Below are 19,316 nucleotides of genomic sequence, written 5' to 3'. Positions count from 1 at the left end.
TCACTTACTGTATCATCTTGTGTTCTAACTGTGACTTTGCCACCTTCTCTGCTCTGTATGGTACCTTTCACATACATTTGCTTTTCATCCACTACAAAGCAGGCTGCCTTAGCGTCAAATGGGCGATTCTGGGCTTCAATTCTCTCCTTCTCAGACTTCCGTAAATAGGGAGCAGCTTCCCCAAAGATTGCCATCTCTGCGTCCGAACTCATGTCCAAAGTTGCTCTGCAGGAATTCAGAAAAGTTTCAGAGAGCCTGCGCATTTGTAATTTACATTTATCCAGAAAGCGGTCATGCTCTCAGGCGCTTATCTTCTGCCTCAATTCTAAGACATCCTAATAAAGTAAATTCCTTTTGTAGGCAGAGGTGCAGCAACATCCCGCATCAGCAGGCTGCCTGTGCGCCCAGGTGAGGTTTCAAAAGCCTCTCCTGCTGTACTTTCCCCTGCTATTCACACAGCTGCGCAGCCACATACTTCTCAAAGCCACATACACATGTGCGCTTAGATAGATTGTTTCATTAGACATCTGAAAATTTAGACACAAGTAAGATCCATAAATTAAGCAGATTGGCTCTCACACATGATTTTTAAGTGTAGGTATTCTTGGCACCCTTATATTTTAGATGTTTTAGCATCAGGCAGTGAAAGTTCAATTAGTTTCTCTTTGTACCAAACGCTGGAACAAATTGTGAGCGTCATCACTTATCTTTAGAGCCTGTTTATCATATGAAGCAAACAGAAAACATATCTTCAGATCTGTGGCAAAATTAGCTAATAAAGGAATATAAAGTATATTGTAGGTAATAATAGCATGAAATTATCTAGGTAAATAAGCACTCGATAAGAACATTTCAAAGGATTTCAATTACAAAGTACCTTTGAGGCTTAATGTATTAATTATATAGAGTAATACAGAGGAGTATGGAGTAATATGTAGAGTAATATAGAGTAATTATATAGAGTAATATTACAGAGTACCTTTGAGGTTTAATGTGTTAATTATATAGAGTAATATTGGTTATGAATCACTAAAAGACAATTGAAGTGTACCAGTAGGTACCAGGCTAGTAGAAATATTTCAGAAAACTTCATGTTCAGTTTTAATTTACATTTTTTAGCAATATCTAGTAGAAATTCTTCAACACAAATAGATAGAAGGACTGATGTGGATAATCCAAGAGCATCTGGAAATAACACAGGCAGAAATAATGTAGGCATAAATAATAATAAGAAGAATAAATAATAAGAAGAATAAACAGAATGTTATTCCCCAGGCAAATTAATATACAGGCTAGCAAAAAAAAACATTAACAATTTTAAACTGCTGGTACTTCATGGGCCGTCTGATGCACTGTGGTGCTAAAAAAGATGAAAGGACAGAACTGAACGACTCAATATATACTTTTGAGGGATCATAGTACTGAAACAATCAACATGGGATAATTTTATGTGCAAGAAAACGATGAAAGGAGTCTGAAGGCATTTGCAATGCTGATTTTGGACACATTGCTGTAGAAGTGCAGATCTCTCTTGGGAAAACCTTTCTGTTATAGGAAAGGCACCTTGCAAGACTTTGAGGGACTGCATCTCGCAAGAACCTCTAACACCCAGTAATTTCAAAGCACAGAACCCAGAACCTTTAACTTACTTTGAAAGAATTATGCTATGTATATAGAGCCCAGCATTTTTACCTATATGATCCTGCCTCTGAGTGGCTCAGGGGATGCAACATGAAAGAAAGAGAGAAATTATCTCACGGTGTCCATGAAAAGGTTAAACACAGCATCAGGAAATGCCAATAGGTTATCAGAAAATTTCTCGGGGGCCATAGTCTGTTAAACTACTGAATGACAGGAAATAGTGTAAAATTTAGATCTTGATGCATTCATGAGCAGAGAAGGTGGCGTTCTCTGGGACAGTAAGCTGTCCTTCCATCCCTTTCAGCTTCAATTACAATGAGCTTTTTTTGGTATTAGGCACATGTGTGGAGGGTTCCTTGTGTTGCTCTGGTTAACTCTCCCAGTCACTCAAGCACTAACCTTCCCCAGAAAAGTTAGTAGGGAATGGTGCATATTAAGTTTGCTGTGAAGGTGACTCTTTGTACATAAACAGATCTTTGTTCTAGTTTCAGAACGTGTGTGATAAGCCAAAGTCAGCATGCAATGATCTAGACCTTACCCCAGAGGAAACTAACTTAAGGCAGAATAAGCTTAGATCCTTCTTGAATTGTATTTCGAGCCTTCTCTCTGAACATGACCTCAGGTTCGGGCTTTCAGCAGTTGTGCAGATGGCACGGGATGAATTTTAATCATCTGTAAGCCCCAGGATCCCAGGTAACACCATGAAGAGACATTACTGTGGCTGTCGCTCATGTCCTCTTGGTTAAGCTTGAGTATCTGTCACTTGTCTTTCCAGAGAAATGGAGTATTTCATACCGAGAACTGTACCATTGTCTGAGTGAGCTTCACTTATTGCTCAGGATCAATTAGCAAAACTACATGTTATTTGTTAAACTCTTACCTTCAGGGAGCCCAGGAGGGAATCTGCTTGCAGTATCTGTGTGGAATAGTTAAAGGAAGAACAGAGAGGGTTAAATAAAAACCAATTCATTGTCTTGGGCATATGGTCTATTCAACATTTATACACATTTTGTAGTCTCTCCTGACAGCTGAACTGTACACAGAGCATGACAACTTTTGTGCTAAAGCCAAATCACACCTAAAATTGTGTGTTCCCCACGTTACTGTGATCTGCAGAAAATAAATCTAATGTGTAAGAAAAGATTAGCTACATTACATATATTTTCCCAATCAATTTAAACTGCCTTCAGAGTTAGTTTTCCTGAGCCTTTCACAGTTCTTGGGAGTAGCAAATTTTGTAGAGGCCCCCTCCGAGGAATGGCAAGTTATGGCTTTTCTGCTTCTCCATGTGCCACCACACCAGAGGGGTTTGGGTCATATAACCTTGACGTTACATGTAAAGCATGACCTGGAATGTTAGAAGTGGGGAATGAGAGGTAAATGCCCTTATATATTCCACTTCTTTGCACAGCTGTGGAGATGCCATGGTTAGAGTATGAAGCAAGCAAATGGGACTTACCGTGAGATGCGAAGGTAACAAAGAATAAGGTTGCCTTCAGCTGTGGCTCTTTATATGTAACCTCCTGCCTACACAGAATTCAAGCACTCTATTTTTGGTCAATAATAATTTACTCTTTAGTTGTAAACGTGTTGAAGCTCTGATCTCTCCGCTAATTACTCGGAGACAGGATTGGTTTAAGGTTGTATGGAGTCAGCTGCACTGACCTGTTCTTTTCACATTGCACTGTGCCAGGATGGAGGAACCCAAAGACAGCTCTGATAATACCAAATAAGGCAACACTTGCTTTAAGTGTTTAAGATCTTGCTTTAACCAACAAGACTTTTTTTTCCTAATTGTGCACAATTATTTCTTTATGAACTATTATTTTAACAGATCTCATCATATCCTTTCTGTCTATCTGCATGTGCTAATAGAGTAGGAGGAAGACTTCGTGAGGCAGAAGTTTTCTCTTGTTAGATTTCTTTATACCACAGTATGGAGTGTTGGCAAGCCTGAAACCACCCTCAAGCTCGGAACAGGGTAGGACAACTGCCAGCTTATAGACCACAAGGGAGACTTGCAGTCGTGGTCTGTAGGTTTACAACAGCTGTGACCTGCAGGCATACTCAGAGTCTCAGAGGATGTCACGGAGCAGGCTGAACGTTGAACCAGAATAACTTTCACTTGCTCTGTAAGGGTATGTGGAAGGACAGTGTGTGCTCCTTTAAGACTATTTGGTTAAGGACGTTTTTTGACAACACAAGGGACAGTAGGAAAGGGAGGAAGCCATAAACAAGAGTTGGGACACAAACGTGACTGGTGAATGCCAAGGGAGGACGTGATGGGAACCAAACCTGGTCACTCACACTGCTTGAGGAAAGCATGTGAGAGTGTGAAAATGTTTATTCAAGCAAGTTTACCAAATCAGGGACCTTGTCAGGTGGGAAATTAAAATAAAAGGGGGAAGCAGAAAGAATATAAACAGAGACACAGACCAAATAAAACAAACATGGAGATGACGAGAAGAAACAAACCTTGCAAGTCACAGTAATTGATGGGCTATCAAGAAACTACAGGTGCCACTTCCAGGAAGATAAACCTGAACCTCAAGAGTGATAAGACTGTGAACCAGGGGAGATCGCAGACAGGTTTGGAGTGGGTGCAGGAACTGACAGGGCTGTACAAACCCATCAGGGGATGTGCAGAGAAAGGGGCAGCAGGGAGGAACAAAGAGAGAAGTAAACAGACAAGAGTGTAAAAGGGTGAGCTGCATGTAAAATGGGCCCAGTCAGTGTCCTTGGCTTGAGCCCTACATCTTGTCACCACAGTCTGTCCTGTCTTATTATTGTTATTAAATGCAGGATGAGTGGAATGTGTATATGTGCTGCATATTTGCACGGGCCAGCCATCGAGCAGGTAACTGTGAGGCAGGTCAGAGAGCTGGGGTCCGAGCAGGGCTGCTGGGGGACCAAGACCCTGTGCTGTACTCAAGGGAGCTGCGAATGTGCTTATGAACATGGTGACTGTGTATGTGTGTGCCTGCAATAGTGAGCTCCTGCCTCTGCCAGTCACAGAGGAGAAGGGGATGTGCGTGTCTGTGCTTGTGTGATGTGGGTCCTCTCGATGGCACCACCTTGGTTGTGGCAGTTTGTGACCACCTGTGTCAGTATCCTCTGTGTGTGTGTCTCTGGGACACGTGCCCATCTTCACTACTGGTTGAAACCGCAAATGGGAAAGTGGCAGTCATGTCCCTCAGCCAGAGCAGAGACCCTGGGTCCCTGTGCACCAGATTCCTGGGCTGGAGTGACTGGAGGAGGTGGCCATACATTCTAACACCACTTAACATGCTCCATCACGGAAGAGCAATAGGTTTGGAAGGAGGTGCAGGAGACACAAGCATTTACTGGAACCTGGCTGGGTACCAGCTCCCTGTGTTAGGAGTGTGCAGACAGAGACCTCTTTCACAAAAAAAAACTCTTTAGACATGGTGGTGGCTTTTGGGAGGAAGATGTACTGCCTGCTGAGTCATGAGTGTAGAGGAGGAAATTCTGCTCTCAGGAATGGAGAAATGTCCCCAAATAAGTACTATGTGCCCCTCAGAGGTGGATGTCAACTACTGACACTTTGTCACTCCTGACAGAACTTCCCACTTCACCACCTGTAACAGTAAGGTACCACCAGTGGGAGGTCACCATCATCCTTCCATTGTGTCCTTGAACTCTTGTAACCATTTTTCACTGCAGCACACACCATTGGACCAGTGTTATCACCACTGCCATCTGTCTCAATGAGGATGTCTCACTGAGGCAGAAAGTGGAAGAGTGAATGCTAGGTTTTATGTGTTGTCTCTGAAGATTTGGTTCATATATTGAATAAATGCCCTTTTGCATCTTTTGCAGTGACTGCTTATCCATACCACATCTTCCAAAGCCAGTCCACCTTTGAACTGCCTGTTTGATGGTAAACAAGTGGTTACTAGTGTGATGACAGTACAGCCAACTCATATTTGACTGAAATGGCACCACTGGCAGCATACTGTGAACTGAGCCTGTCACAGGTGAAGAGGTGAATACTGATTTGCCTGAAGAAGCTGTGTGGGGTAAGAACATTATGGTAGGATGGTGTTCGCCACTTCTCTTTTCATTCTCTGTAGTCATGGATATACACTTCTTCAAACGTTGGGATTTTGCTACACATAACTATGTCCAGCCTCATTCCTACTTTACATCCCACCCCATGTTCACCTGCAGTCCTTCCATGTTCCCTACAAGTCTGTCCTTACCTGTCTTTGGGTCCTTGACCCTGACCCATCTCTAACCCAAACTATCCATGTATATGAGCTGCCCCTGACGTTCCTCAGGTTCTTAGTGCTGAGCACTATGTATTTTCAAGTCTGCAGTACCTACTTAATCTAGGCTGTTTATTGCCCTAGATTAGCCTAGGAATCAGTCACAAAGTTTGCTTGCTTTTTATAGACTATTCTCTCCACTTAAGCTATCAGCTCCCAAGTCTGTGTGTGCTTGCCATTTCCGCAACAGCCTAATCGCTCTCAAGTTCTCATGCTGGAGGTACTCAATGGCTTCATCTTAGACCTGGCAGGACTAGCAGCAGTCATAGCTACTGGATATTAGTTATGAAGGTGGTGGTGAGTAAAAACAGTGTTTGCTAAGTGTAGATGTCTAAGTGGTGTTGTTAGGTGCTTAAATGATTACACATAGGGATGAAGATCAGCATTTTCTAAGAGCTTTGGCTGGGGGATGGAATGTAGTTGAGAGTGTTGTCAAACACAGCGCTAACTAAGATGGTTTCAGTTGGCCACTCTTAGCCATATGACTTGTATCCCATATTTCTGTCTTAGTATATGAGCTATTAATCAGAGAAAGCAAAAACTTGCATTACACACCAAAGTAAGTGGGACTGAAAATGTTACGCCTTTAGATTAAATAGTTCTTCGTGGATTTCTTCTATGAAATTAGTCAGTCATTTTAGTACTCCTGTAAGCTTTTGGCATTTACAACATCCTGTGTCAGCAAGTTAATTGCATGTATGGAGAGCAACCACTTTTGTTCGTTCTGAGCCATCCATCTGAAAAATTGATATAATCTAAAGTGAAACATTATTTCGTGTTTACTCTTTTCTTTTTTCCCACCCATGTTTTAGTTCTTAATAACTCCTGACTTGGAAGTGGTCACATAGCTTTGTTCACTATTGTTGTCCTTCTCTAAACCTTCCCTGGTTCATTCATCTTCTTCTTGGGTTCCTGCAGTTAGGACTGCATGCAGTATTCAAGCTGTGAGTACATGATAAATTCATACACTCATGTAATAGTTTATCTTTGTGCTCTGTTCCTTTCCTGATAATCAAAGCCAATAGATTTCCCTTTTTGAACCATTATAAAATTAGAAGTTGATATTTTCAGAGGAATAGCTGTTGTATCTGTGCGGTTTCTTCTGAGTAGTGATGGTCATCTTAGAGCCCATTTCTGTGTGTAAAAATGGGATTAATTTTTTCTCATGGGCACCATTTCACATTTATTATTATTAATTTACTCTGCAGATTTATCACTCAATTACAAGATAGTTACAATGAGGAAAGCAAGGAACGAAAGTCTCCATCCTTTTTCTTGAAGCTGCTCTGATATGAAGAAAAAATTCAAACTGTTCTGAGTTAGAACAAATACAAGAGAGCCAGAGATAACCACAGCTCTCTAGATTCACCAGCGAGGAGTTGTTCATTTATGCTATTTAAACAGCGGTTGCTTGCTATAAGATATATGAAAAGGCCTTTGAATGAGGGTTAGCATGTAGAGCTAACAGGTGGATTTCCTAACCAGTAGATTAGGCAGTCATCACCACTTTTCTGCCTGTGTCCCAAGCACTCCTGTTGAGACTGTTAATCTGTTCCCACATGGGCCTATGCACATGCTGTGAGCTTGCTGAGAGCCATATAGCTACGGGAATGGGAGCTTGGCATCTCAGTTCCTCAAGGAACAGTAAGATTTGATTTCAAGTCTTTTACATCTTGGGTAAATGCTCCTACCATTAAGTTATTTTGTACGGGAGATGAGGTGGCAAAGTAGATTTGTCATCATTACCTCATTTTTTCTTCATTTTAAAGGCAGAAAAAGTGGTATCTGTCACAAAATGATTTAAACTTTAGAGGCCATGAAATCTTATCACCTCTTTGTAAATTGACCTAGGTCCCTATCTGGAAGGAGATGGATTTTCAGATGTGTCGTTGTCATCACTTCAAGTTGGCTCAGATGTCCTTGCACCGTGTCCCTGGTGCATTTGCACAGACCTCATGGGCTGTTTGTTTTGAATTATGTTAACGATGCCTAATATTTAGGTACACTGTAGTACTTAAAGGAAGTAGGAGAATATCTCAGAGCATATATTGGATTCTGTCAGAGAAAATGGACTCCTTCAGGTCTGGCGTTGCAACATGCGGTGTTGAGACATCCTATTTAGGCCTTTTCTTTTGCTTTTGGAGTCTTTTAGTATGCTTTTCAATGCTTTTATTACGTTGTTTATTTGGGTTTTTGGTTTTGTTTGTTTGGTTTTTAAAATCAGAGTTGTTAACAGTCTGTCACAGTCTGGCCTGAAGTTCGAGCACAGACATGAAATGACAATGGTAACTACTCAGATGTACAGATAATATTATTATTGTCTTTTTCTTTGACAACTTGCTCTCTATCAAATATCCAAAATAGCTGTGCTGGTTGCAGCATGGAACTTGCATGCACTTTTTACAGGTTGCATTCTTTATTATTTGCTATATAAGCTTACATTTGCATTTTAATTAAGTGCACCTATAGCTTAATTGTGAGGATAATACAACTGTGATTATTTTTTCTCAGCAGTTATATTGTCCTTTATATATGACTCATCTAATTTTTTTGTAAGAAATGTGATTTTGCACTTTCTCCTGAGTCATTTTTTAATTAAAACAGAATATGGTGAAGGCCCAATCCTTTCCCAAGGCACATCCACCCACTGATGACCCCACACATACAGAATCATTTTAACACCTGTCATTTAAGCAACTTTTAATCTGTGTAGTGCGTACTGCTTTGTTTTTGTAGTTTTCTAGCTTGCCAATATACATATAAATAAAAACCACAAACAGATATATGTGCTATTAGTATTATTACGTCTAACAATAATATAAACTCATAAACATCAGCACAGTTTAAGCTACCTTAAAAAGACAGTACAAATTACTGTATTTATTTTGGCATATCAAGTATTCCAGTGTTTGTCTCAAATCACTATCAACATGATTATTATTTACAGCACTGTTTAAAGTGTTACAAGCATTTACAATATTTGTAGAGTTTTAAGTTACTACCTGCCCTCTGGCAGTTCCCCAATATTTCAAGAATTATTGAAAATCAGTACCAATGATGCTTTTGAAATATAGTATCTGTTTGCCAGATTGTCAGATTAAGTTACTTTAGAAGAGATGTGCAGAAGAACAGAAGAAAATGACTGGTATGGAATAACCTCCACTGGGGGAATGACTAAGTCGACTTTGGTTCTCCAGCTTGAAAAAGATTCAGTGGAAAAGGTAATACGTCTATATTATCTAAAAACATCCTGAGTGTCATAGATAGATTCACTGAGTCTTTTATTTAAGAACTATGCAACAACAAATGAAAATAGTAGGATGGTGGTTCGAAGCAGATTAAAGGAGATGTGATTCATTGCCAAAAGGTATAACAGACCACACCTATGCAGGGCATCTGACTGCAAGGGTGGGTGAGAATGACTGTGTCAAAGGGCACCTTTAGAATGAAGGAAGAGCAATAAGGACGATCTTCCAGTGGGAGTTCACAGTCGTTCGGAGAAGATCTGGGCTTATGAGAAACAAGGAACTGCAGGTGGTGCAGATGGTGAGTTTCGGGAATACTGGCAAACCATCTCCAGACTGTGCATATCTCCTCCAGCCAAAAGAAACTCTCCTTATCAGTGATGACAGTCTCAGATTTGTGATTGCTGCCAGCAGATACAAAGAACTTTTAACCAGGACTTTTAACTTTTATTTTGACAAAAATTCATTCCTTTTTCTTCACAGGTAGTGATGTCTGACACTGCCTCCCTCAGAAAACCCCAAATATCTGTAAATCAGCCCTGTACTTCTACACACCATTTATTATGCCTCTGGAATACTCAATATAAAACATTCCTGCAATCACTGAACTAGAATGGAGGAGACAGGTCCATACCACCTTCAGGGCACATTGTATGTTTGTTTCAGGTACAGTCTTCTCTGAAAACCTGTGTGAGGAGCAGGGAAACCAGGAGTCCCTCAGGAAGAGAGAGAAGAAAGGAAAGTGCAGAGCCCTCTGCTCTGTGAGACCCCTGCAGTGCTGGTCCAGCTCTGGGTCCTCAGCACAGGACACACATGGACCTGCTGGAGAGGGGCCAGAGGAGCCACAGGAATGATCCGAGGCTGGAACAGCTCTGCTGGGAGGACAGACTGAGAGAGTTGGGGGGTTCAGCTGGAGAAGAGAAGCTCTGGGGAGACCTTAGTGCAGCCTTTCTGGACTTAAAAGGGGCCATAAGAAGGATGTGGACAGACATTTAGCAGGACCTGTTGTGATAGGAGAAGGGGTGATGGTTTTAAACTAAAGGAGGGAGATTCAGGCTGGACATAAGTAAGGAATTTTTTACACTGAGGGTGGTGAAAGCCTGGCCCAGGTTGGCCAGAGAGGTGGTGGCTGAACCATCCCTGGAGACATCCCAGGCCAGGCTGGACGGGGCTCTGAGCAACCTGAGCTGGTGAAGATGTCCCTGCTCATGGCAGGGGGGGCACTGGGGGAGCTTTGAAGGTCCTTTCCAACCCAAACTTTTTGATGATTCAATGATTTTTCCAAAATGGCCACAAGAGGGTAAGTTGTGATCTGGACACAATGTGGGCTGTGGTGGCTGGAGAGTGGCACTGCCAAGTCCAGAAATAGAATAGCATGGGGTGTACACTCTGTTGTGGTGCCAGAAAGTGACTGGCAGTCCCATTGTTCTTGTGACTCTTCTTGTGAGGGGTGTGTGATGGAACTGGATTGCAGAGCATGAGCAGAGTTTCCCAGCATTGCTCAATATCTCCTGTGACCCAGGGTTAGAGTTGTTCGGGTCTTGCAAGAATTCTAATTTGGTGATGCTGAGGGGATGTAGTAAGGTAATGTATGTTTTCAGGGTACCCACCTTACACAGGATGTTATGAAGGAGTAAAAAAATCAGGAGTGGTCTGAGGAGGAACATTATCTTCTACAGAAGACAGACAGAGCCACAAATGCTGCTGCTTTTTGTATTCCAGAGCATATAGTTTCCTTTAAGAGCTCTCCCAAGGTCCTGGATACATCTGGACTTCAGTGTTGTTCCCAAAGGAGCATGTCCCATGTTGGTAACCATCCAATAGACCTGCTTTCCTGTGACTGCAGGGCCATTACACTGAAAGAAGAGGAATATATAAAGACAAGGAAAGGTTGTATGTGTGTCTTCGAGCATGCTGACTTTCTGGGGCATCCCAGTAAGGCGCTACGGATCTAATGACTCAGGGATCTCGATGTCTACCTTGCTTCCCATTGTATGAGTAGGGGCATAATGTCTCATTTGGGAAAATAAAATACAAAAGACAACTTGTGACCAAGTAAAAATTTCCACTTCTAGTTAGATAAACTGAACCTTCAAAGTTTATTTAAGTAGAAAAAACAATCAATTGAACTGAGTTAATATAAAGACTCAGAAAATGTCACGTACCAGGAAGATTTGTTGAAAGTACATTTTAGGTCAATTGAGGTAAACATACCAGATAATTTCTAGAAATACTGCATATATCTATGCAAATATAGATATGATATTGATATGATGAGTTTGTTGTCCATCTTGACTGGTGTGTTGTTGTTCATAGTACATATTTTCACATTATATATGCAGATGTGAATTTATCAAAACCATAAGTATGGATGGAGTCTTTTACAGCAATTTATCTGTCAAGAAATGTGCCACACATTTATTGTGTCAGTTTCTAAACATGTGTTGTACCAGCTGATTCATCTGCATGGTTTATGTAAATTCTGCTATTTACATGGGCTGATCAATCAAGGCATCATCATGCAAACAACATCTTCATGAGTTCTCATAATTCTGGTTTCGTCAAACAATATATGAAATGTAAATGTAAGCCTGTCTTGGTAGCTAAAAGGTTAGATACTATGCAAAAGATAACCCAGAAAATTTGTGCATTTGATTATCTTATAAGTTCTTTGCTCGTTGTGGATAGAAGTGTTTGCGTTCTCTGTTCCTGTGCTTCTGTCAGGACTCCTCAGTTCCTTGCATTTAGTGTGGGGTGCAACACCACACCTGTTCATAGCACTAAATAGCTTTGATCCTGCTACGGTTACCCAGTATCTTTTCAATTGGATGATCACGAAGAGAGAATTTTCTTAGTACAAGTGGCCGGTGAAGTGAGCCTGCCTATGTAAATCCCAAAACTGCTGCTTGATAAGTTGCTGTGTCTGCAACTGTGTGACACTGCTGGGACAAATGGACATTTCGGTCTAAACTAGTGTAGCTGTTCTCATGTTTCATACCCAACCCCTTTTCCTAGGCCTTTAAGCAGAGATGTATTTGTTCCTCATGCCATCCACCTTTCAGACTTTTTATCACTGCATCTTAATAGGTTATTGTGTTGCTGTTATTGGGGTACATCAGGAAGAATGAAAAGGGAAGAATGGTAACTTGCTTCTAGTTGGCCTTTTCAATTTAAACAGCTTTTGAAAATATGATTTTTTGTGCCTTTAGCCTTCATGTAGGATTCTTCCATTACATGTTCAGTGACGCAAAGTTGCCTGGCCTTTGGGCTCATAAGTTTGAACTGTATCTCTCACAACCACAAAGGTACTCTATCATATACATCATTAGTGTTCATTATGGGATAAAGCCTGTCCCCTGTGATTTAAGTCATGTATTTGCAAGATTGTGTTGGACTGATTCTGGAGAGAAGGAGGAAACGAGACACCATCCAAAAGACACAGAACTGCAACACGACTCACTGCTATTTAATACCATAGTAACCCCACCGTTTCACTTGGTGGTGTCTTGTTTATTGAAAGCTTTTTGGCATACTGTCCCCTGTTCCACGAGCAAAAGTGTGAGAATTCCTCCACAGCTCTTCTCAGATTAAACAAACTGAGTTTTAGGCTCAAATGATCAGTGGCAGCAGAATAAACACATACTCATGGAAAGATGTATCTTCAATTATGTTTTTGAACTCAGCAAGGGTTCCTGCATTTAATAGAAACAAATGTACTGAGATTTCAAAACGTGTACTAAAAGTTCATCTTGTCAGCCTGACTTTAGATGGCATTCTTCACTGTTGAAAGTTGAAAGATAATTTATGTGAAGGCAAAAGAAACTAAACTTGTCAAAAGTGTATGACATTGCATGCGGATTTTCTGTGTCACTGTGAGTTTGACACTGCACCAAGGCCAGATAGAATTAATGATAATCTTTGGGACATTCCTTTCTAAAAATATATTTGCAAGCTTTTTTCACAGCTGTCAACTAGCCCACATCTTGAAGAGCTTCTGTTGTAATACAGGAACATGGGCATTGAAGATGTCTTTCAGCTAACTACTGAAAATGGCCAATGATAGATATTGTGTATGTTCACATATTTTGGGGAAAAGTTGATGTCTATCCTAAATCTCTTGTTCTGTCTTTTTTCTCAGCAATTGTAAAGGCAGCAATCCATACTCTGCGCACTTTAATGACAAGAACTATTATCCTGTGGACTGTGAGGCTATTTCACATTAAATGACGGGTCTTCTGCTTCCTTCTCCTTCCTGAGGCAACCAAACAAGGAAGCAGTTCATTACCAGGCCGTCATTTGTACCTTGGCATTGTGAGGGCAATTCTGACAGCAAAAGCAGAAGTAAAGGCAGGAACAACTGAAGTGATACAGTTTACTCCCACTTCAAGCTGGTCTCACACCTGTATTGTCTCCTTGTACAAGAGCAAATGATATTGTTTATTTGGGATGTTATCTAGTAGCAACAGAGAAAAAAAGTGTGTTGGGGAAAAAACCAGCTTGGCTTCCATGCCAGAATCATTCAGCTAATAAAATGATGATGATTGTACATTCTGCCTGTTGCCAAATAGACAGAATGAATAGTAACAAGTGGCCAAGACCAGATGGGATTTAGACAAGATTTCCAAAAAGCCACAGCAATGGAACAGCTGAACTATTGGCTTGATACGTGAGTTCTTACTAAAACCGCTTCGCTTTTGGAAATCTGGAAGTTGTCTAATAGAATGCAATTCTTTAAAAAGTGCTTCAGAGAGCAGTGGCCCAGTAAACCTGGTGCCTGCACTGGGAAAAACGTTATTAGCGGAAGCTAATAATGAGTAGAATTTGTGGACACACTGGTGAATATAACATACTGAGAAAAATAATGTTTGTAAAGGGAAGTGATATTCCCCAAATCCAGTGGAGAATCAAAAATAGGTGGATAGGTGGGAGAACCAGCTGGTATTGCCCTGATGAATATCTAAAAGCCATGTGAGAAGATATATCACCTTTCTTAAAGAAGCTAAGTGTCTGTATGTGTTGTTATATGAGAGATCTGAGAAGTGATCCTGGACAGGCTGATAAACATTGCTGCAGACATATGAGTGTCCCTGGGGATGGTCTCTGAGTGTCCAAAGAGGCTTGATCTGAAGCAAATACCAGGAGCAGCTTGGGAGAAAGTTCACTCCAGCAGCTCTATTTATACATATATTGCATTAGAGCTCAGCACAGCCCTGCAGTACCACCTCAAGGGCCTTGTGTCCTCGCACTCCTTATGTAACCTCACACCCTTCCTAAGTGATGTCCCATATGCCCTCACTGTCATTTTCTGCACATCCTGCCAGCGGGTTATGAAACAGCTATCAATATTTTAGGTCATCAATGTACTGAGTGGTGATTACCAGGTTGTCGGAAGGATCTTGCCTAGCACTAAGGACTCTGCTTCTTTTTGTGAAGTATCTTCTACATCCTGGACATCAAACATGTTAACAGCTTAAGCTGTTTCCTGTTCAAAGCAAGTAGTAAAGACATGGGAAAAGTGAACTGGCACAGTCAGGATTGCTTTTCTCCATTGCCCTCTCATTGCCCAGGCCTGCCTCACCTTTCTCCTGTGCTCCTGGCAGCAGTCGGCTCAGAGCTGTACAGTTGCCTGGGCTGGTCCCAGGGCTCTGCTCTTCTGGTGCCCACTCAGCACTACCCACCCAGTCACCCAGTCCAAAGCTGCTCTCCAAGGCATCTTTGTGGATCTAAGCTGAATCCAGCTCTCTAAAGCACTGCTGCTCTCCTTGCTATGAAAGTATCTGGGAAGATGGATATAGGAAACAGTGGAACTTCCAAATGTGCTGTAATTCTCTAGTTTTTAAAACAGGCAAAACTCTTTATTGTCCTTTTATTCCATGTTTAACAGGGAAGACCCTGCACCAACTCTGCTTAGCTCCCTTCCCCTTCTTCCCAGCTGAAGCCATTTGAGGGAACTCCTGGATACCCTTGTGACAGCAATTCAGCCAGCCCGGGATTTTAGAGGAAAATGTAACATGCTGGAGGTGCTGGGTTGAGAACGGTGAGGCTGCCACAACTCCATGCCCTCAGGTGCAGCTGGTACCGAGCCCGCAGGTGTGCTCCCAGCAGGCACGTGCATGTAGAGCACACGTACACACCCCAAGGGCAATTGCACAGATGCACTCCATACATTACTGATTGTGCATACATGCACTATCCCCATATTTACAGTACTCACAGCTACAAGTTTTATTTCAAAGAAAGTATTAAAAAGGCAGAGTGTAGAGACAAAGGAGGTAGGGAAAGGGCAAAAAGCACAAAATCCTTAATAGGAAGGTGAGGCTGAAATTTGCACCTTTCATCCTTCCCAAAGGCTCATAGTGTTACTATATGAAGTGGAGCCCTATCATAAAATTAGGAATTCTTCTGTAAGTCGAGGACACTCATTTGCAATTGTCAATACCTCTTTGTAAGTCAACTTCCAACAAGTGTTTTGCAGAGAACCTGGCCTTAGCCTTCCGATCTCTACCTTCTTCGTGGTCAATTTAAAACTTAGTTTATGGTGGCAGTTTGTCAAAATAAACAAACTCTACTTGCAAAGCCAATTTACACACCAGTCTTCTCATCCACAATATTCTGTATGTATTTCTCACTCCATCATGCTGATTAGCCCAGGAGTTTCACAATATTTCAAAAGTTTGTTAAATAATTCTAACAGATAGAACGCATTTGCAAAAGGATCAGTTCCCTTCCCATGTTGCAAATATTTAATCTGCTATTTTGGAAATACTCACAGCCCATCTGGCTCTTTCTGACTACGCCAGATGTTAAATGCACTGCACTGGATCCGATAGCCTGAGGCGAGGCTGCTGCAGCTCTGTGCCTCCAGATCCATGCCCCCCGGTCCATGCCCCCTGTAGCAGGTTTAGGATGTATTCCCAGTAGGCACAAACACACACAGAGCAGAAGTATATGCACCATGTATGGATTCAATGCATAAATACATCTATAGGTATATTGAGCTGTATATACATATGTACTTATATACAATGTATCTGTGTGAGTGGTCCTACAGATCACAAACACTCAAGAGTGTTTACAAAAATACAAGCAGCACCAACAGCCTCATCCTTCCCACCCTTTCAGGCTGTCCAGGATGGGCTCTACTAGTGAAGATATAAATACCTATGTACAAGACGCATCCCTCCAGCAGCTGGTCTGGCCAGTAGATGCCCCTGGATCACGTGTCCCCAGTTGCTGACACCCGGACATACGGACCCCTGGTGCTGCAGACCCACTCCAGTTGCTGGTACAGACTGTCCCTCACCTCACAGCTGACCAGGACTGCCCTTGTCCCATAGCTGACCCTCTGCCATGCTCTTGTCCCTCGAGATAAAAGTGCTCTTGCAGCCAGGGCTGGTCCCTTGCTCCCAGGACATCTCACCTGCTCACCAGCTGGTCTGGCTTGATCTTCACTGACGGCCACACACTCCAGTGCAATCCAGACTCAATCCAGTTGTTTCATCATGGGCACACGGGCCCTCTACCCCACAGTCTGACTCCTGGTGCTGCACTCACACCTCTAGAGAGCCCTCCTCACCCACGATAGAGCTAGAAAGGAGTTAAATAAGACAGGACAGACTGTGATGATCAGACAGAGGACATGGCCAGATAAGCGTACTAACCAGACACTACATGCTATTGAACCTTTTTATCTCCTTACCCCTCTATTTTCCTACATTTGTTCACCTAAACCCTCCTATTCCACACCTTTGCTTTCACCCTTAAACATTCCGTCACTAGCCTTGTGCAACCCTGACTGCTCTTCCGCTGCATCCCACGGTGTGCCGCACACTCCCAGCAGCAACTGGAGTTATTATTACATTATTCTCAGTGGAATAATATTTGCTGCTGCTGCCAGTGGGCCTACAAACCCCTCAGGGCTGAGCTGCCCTGTTAGGTTGATAAAATAGACCCATCAACCTTGATTTCTGTAATGGACTGCTACAAATCCCGAAGTTTTGAGGGCTTTTGCAATCCAGGTTTCATCCTGCGCATACACTGCGAAGTAGACAGGAAGGGGCCTGTGTCAAAGCAAAATCCTGTCTCTACACTGGAAAGCAGGCAAAGCTATTTTCAGATAAGGTAGCTGCTCTCTATAAAGTCTGTATCTGTGGACAGTAACTGTTGAGTCTACAATCTAGAAGTCCCCATGCTCTGTGAAAGCAAGAGATGATCTGCTTGAGTCACAGGCAGGAAAAAATAATTACAAAAAGCAGGAACCAGGGGCCCTGAAGTCTGAACAGTTCTTTGGCAAGTGAGGGGATTTCTGAGCAAAGAGACTTTCTGCTGCTGCTGTTTCTGTGGCATACACGAAAACAGAGTTATCTATGCAGTATGAAGGCTGCATGCTGATTTACCATCTTTTTTCTTCTTCCGAAAGGAACCTGGTAGCAATACTTTTGGCGGGTGGCGATCAATCCCACAGACTTAATTTCTCAGGTGTCTGACATTTGACTATGGGAATGGGTTTGGAGAGATGGTGACACTGAACTAGGGGTGCAGCCAGGGGAAGCTGTCCTGCGAAGGTGTAAAATGCTTATCCAAGCCTTGAAATCGATTGCTAAAAATAGTGACTACTTTTGACCTTGATTACATGTCAGTGATGAAACAGTAACGTACATCTTTACATTACTAGTTTGGTGCTGAAAAAGATAGCTTTGGAAACTTTATGTGTGTGTGTGTCCTGGTTTTGTTAAAAAAACAAGTTTCTCTTTTAGTGAATTTTGCCTGTCAGCTAAAGCCTTCATATTAGCTGCACTTTCCTGGAGAACCAGACACATGTTTTGGTAAACCCAGCAATGGAATGGAGCTTATTGTTAAGCACGGATGGACATCTCGGGAGAGGGGCAACGAGAAACCGGTGACCGAGAGACTGATCAACTGTGTATAACATTCCATTCACGTGAATACTTCATATAAAAGTGGGAGATCACAAGGATCTCATCCCTTTCCCTTTTCCCTTCTGCTTATGGCCGACACTAGCAGAGGACCTTGCTGGTCGTCCCTGCGAACTGAGGCCCAGTGACAGACGGAATCCAGCTCCGGTTGGCTACAGAGTCTAATCCAGGACTTTGGGTGCTGGCTCTGCAGTTGCTGAGACTTTCAAGATTGGTTTTGTATATTTTGTATTATTTTCTCTATTTTATCAGTAGCATCAGTAAAACATCTTTAATTTTTCCAACTCTCTTCTCTCTGTGCTTCTTTCCCTCCCGATCGCCTGTCCTGAGTGGGAAGGGGGAGAGGGAGGGGCAAAAGGGGGAAGTGGTGGGGAGAGGAGGTGAACAACACATCTGCCAGGGTTGGATTGTCACCCCGCAATCTAAACCCTCGACAGTGTGTTTATGTGTATATGTAGTTTCTTCATTTAGCTTCTTCTGAGTGATCCAGCCTGCTGGATGCCATTTGGCATTGAGACACCACTCTGAGACCCATCTTTCAGCTTCTGTACATCTCACAGGTCAGAATAAACAATATTGCAGGTCTCAGAGCTGAACATCGTCCTAAATAGTTTACCAGTCGTTCACAACTCTCCTGTTTCCTCTTAAAATAAAATATAGTTATTAAGCTTTCTAACTGTGGAATGGTTAAGAAAAGACAGAATTATGACTGGTGTTCAGTCTACTGCAGTCACTTCTGACCATGTATTAGGTTATACAACCTTTAGCTGCTTTGCACAGGTCTGATTCTTAATTTAAGACACACGAAAGACAGCATTCAGTGTCTGAGAGCTATGGAGTAATTTTCCCCCTTTGTTTTCTGTTTAATGAGTAGTATTCAAACACACATTGAAGATGGAAATGCTGAATTCCTCATTGGCTTTCCAAGTTTATAAGATACATGGTGTGAAACATTACATATTACTGTATTTACTGTATGCAATTTATGCATACATATATATCTCTGTGTGTAGGTATATATACACATAGGTATTTTATGTATGTGCATATCTGTTGATGATTTCACATAGATTCCATGTTCGTCTACTGATGATTTCGCAAAGATCGAAAGGCCTAAGTTTCTGTGATTTGATGATCGCCTGCTGATGAATGTCGACACATAAAATGGGTAATTTATAAAACTCAGGAAAGAGAAATTTTAATCA

General features: G+C 42.0%; 1 protein-coding gene and 1 long non-coding RNA gene across 7 annotated transcripts in view; one reads left to right on the top strand and one right to left on the bottom strand.

The window, feature by feature from the left end:
• LOC139829301 (myosin-4-like) overlaps nt 1-2,538 on the bottom strand; it is a 35,337-nt gene extending 32,799 nt beyond the window's left edge. The window contains exons 1-2 of the mRNA XM_071816292.1: nt 2,522-2,538; nt 9-225 (exon numbers count right to left, since the gene is read on the bottom strand). Coding sequence (XP_071672393.1) covers nt 9-212 — 204 coding nt within the window. The 5' untranslated portion in view covers nt 213-225; nt 2,522-2,538. The remainder of the gene's footprint in view (nt 1-8; nt 226-2,521) is intronic.
• LOC136109528 (uncharacterized) overlaps nt 1-12,458 on the top strand; it is a 45,759-nt gene extending 33,301 nt beyond the window's left edge. For 4 of the 6 annotated variants that reach the window (XR_011741771.1, XR_011741770.1, XR_010652515.2 and 1 more), the window contains 3 exons: nt 5,482-5,681; nt 9,019-9,151; nt 9,842-12,458. This is a non-coding gene — a long non-coding RNA (uncharacterized lncRNA). Of the gene's footprint in view, nt 1-5,481; nt 5,682-9,018; nt 9,152-9,658 lie in introns of all 6 variants that reach the window. The other 2 variants (XR_011741769.1, XR_011741772.1) reach the window with 2 other exon arrangements.
• The last annotated feature ends 6,858 nt before the right edge of the window (nt 12,459-19,316 follow it).

Source organism: Patagioenas fasciata, chromosome 18 (assembly GCF_037038585.1).
Source record: "Patagioenas fasciata isolate bPatFas1 chromosome 18, bPatFas1.hap1, whole genome shotgun sequence".
Classification (NCBI taxonomy): Eukaryota; Metazoa; Chordata; class Aves; order Columbiformes; family Columbidae; genus Patagioenas; species Patagioenas fasciata.
The sequence above is the reverse complement of the archived record's forward strand: the minus strand, read 5'-3'. Positions and strand labels throughout refer to the sequence as shown.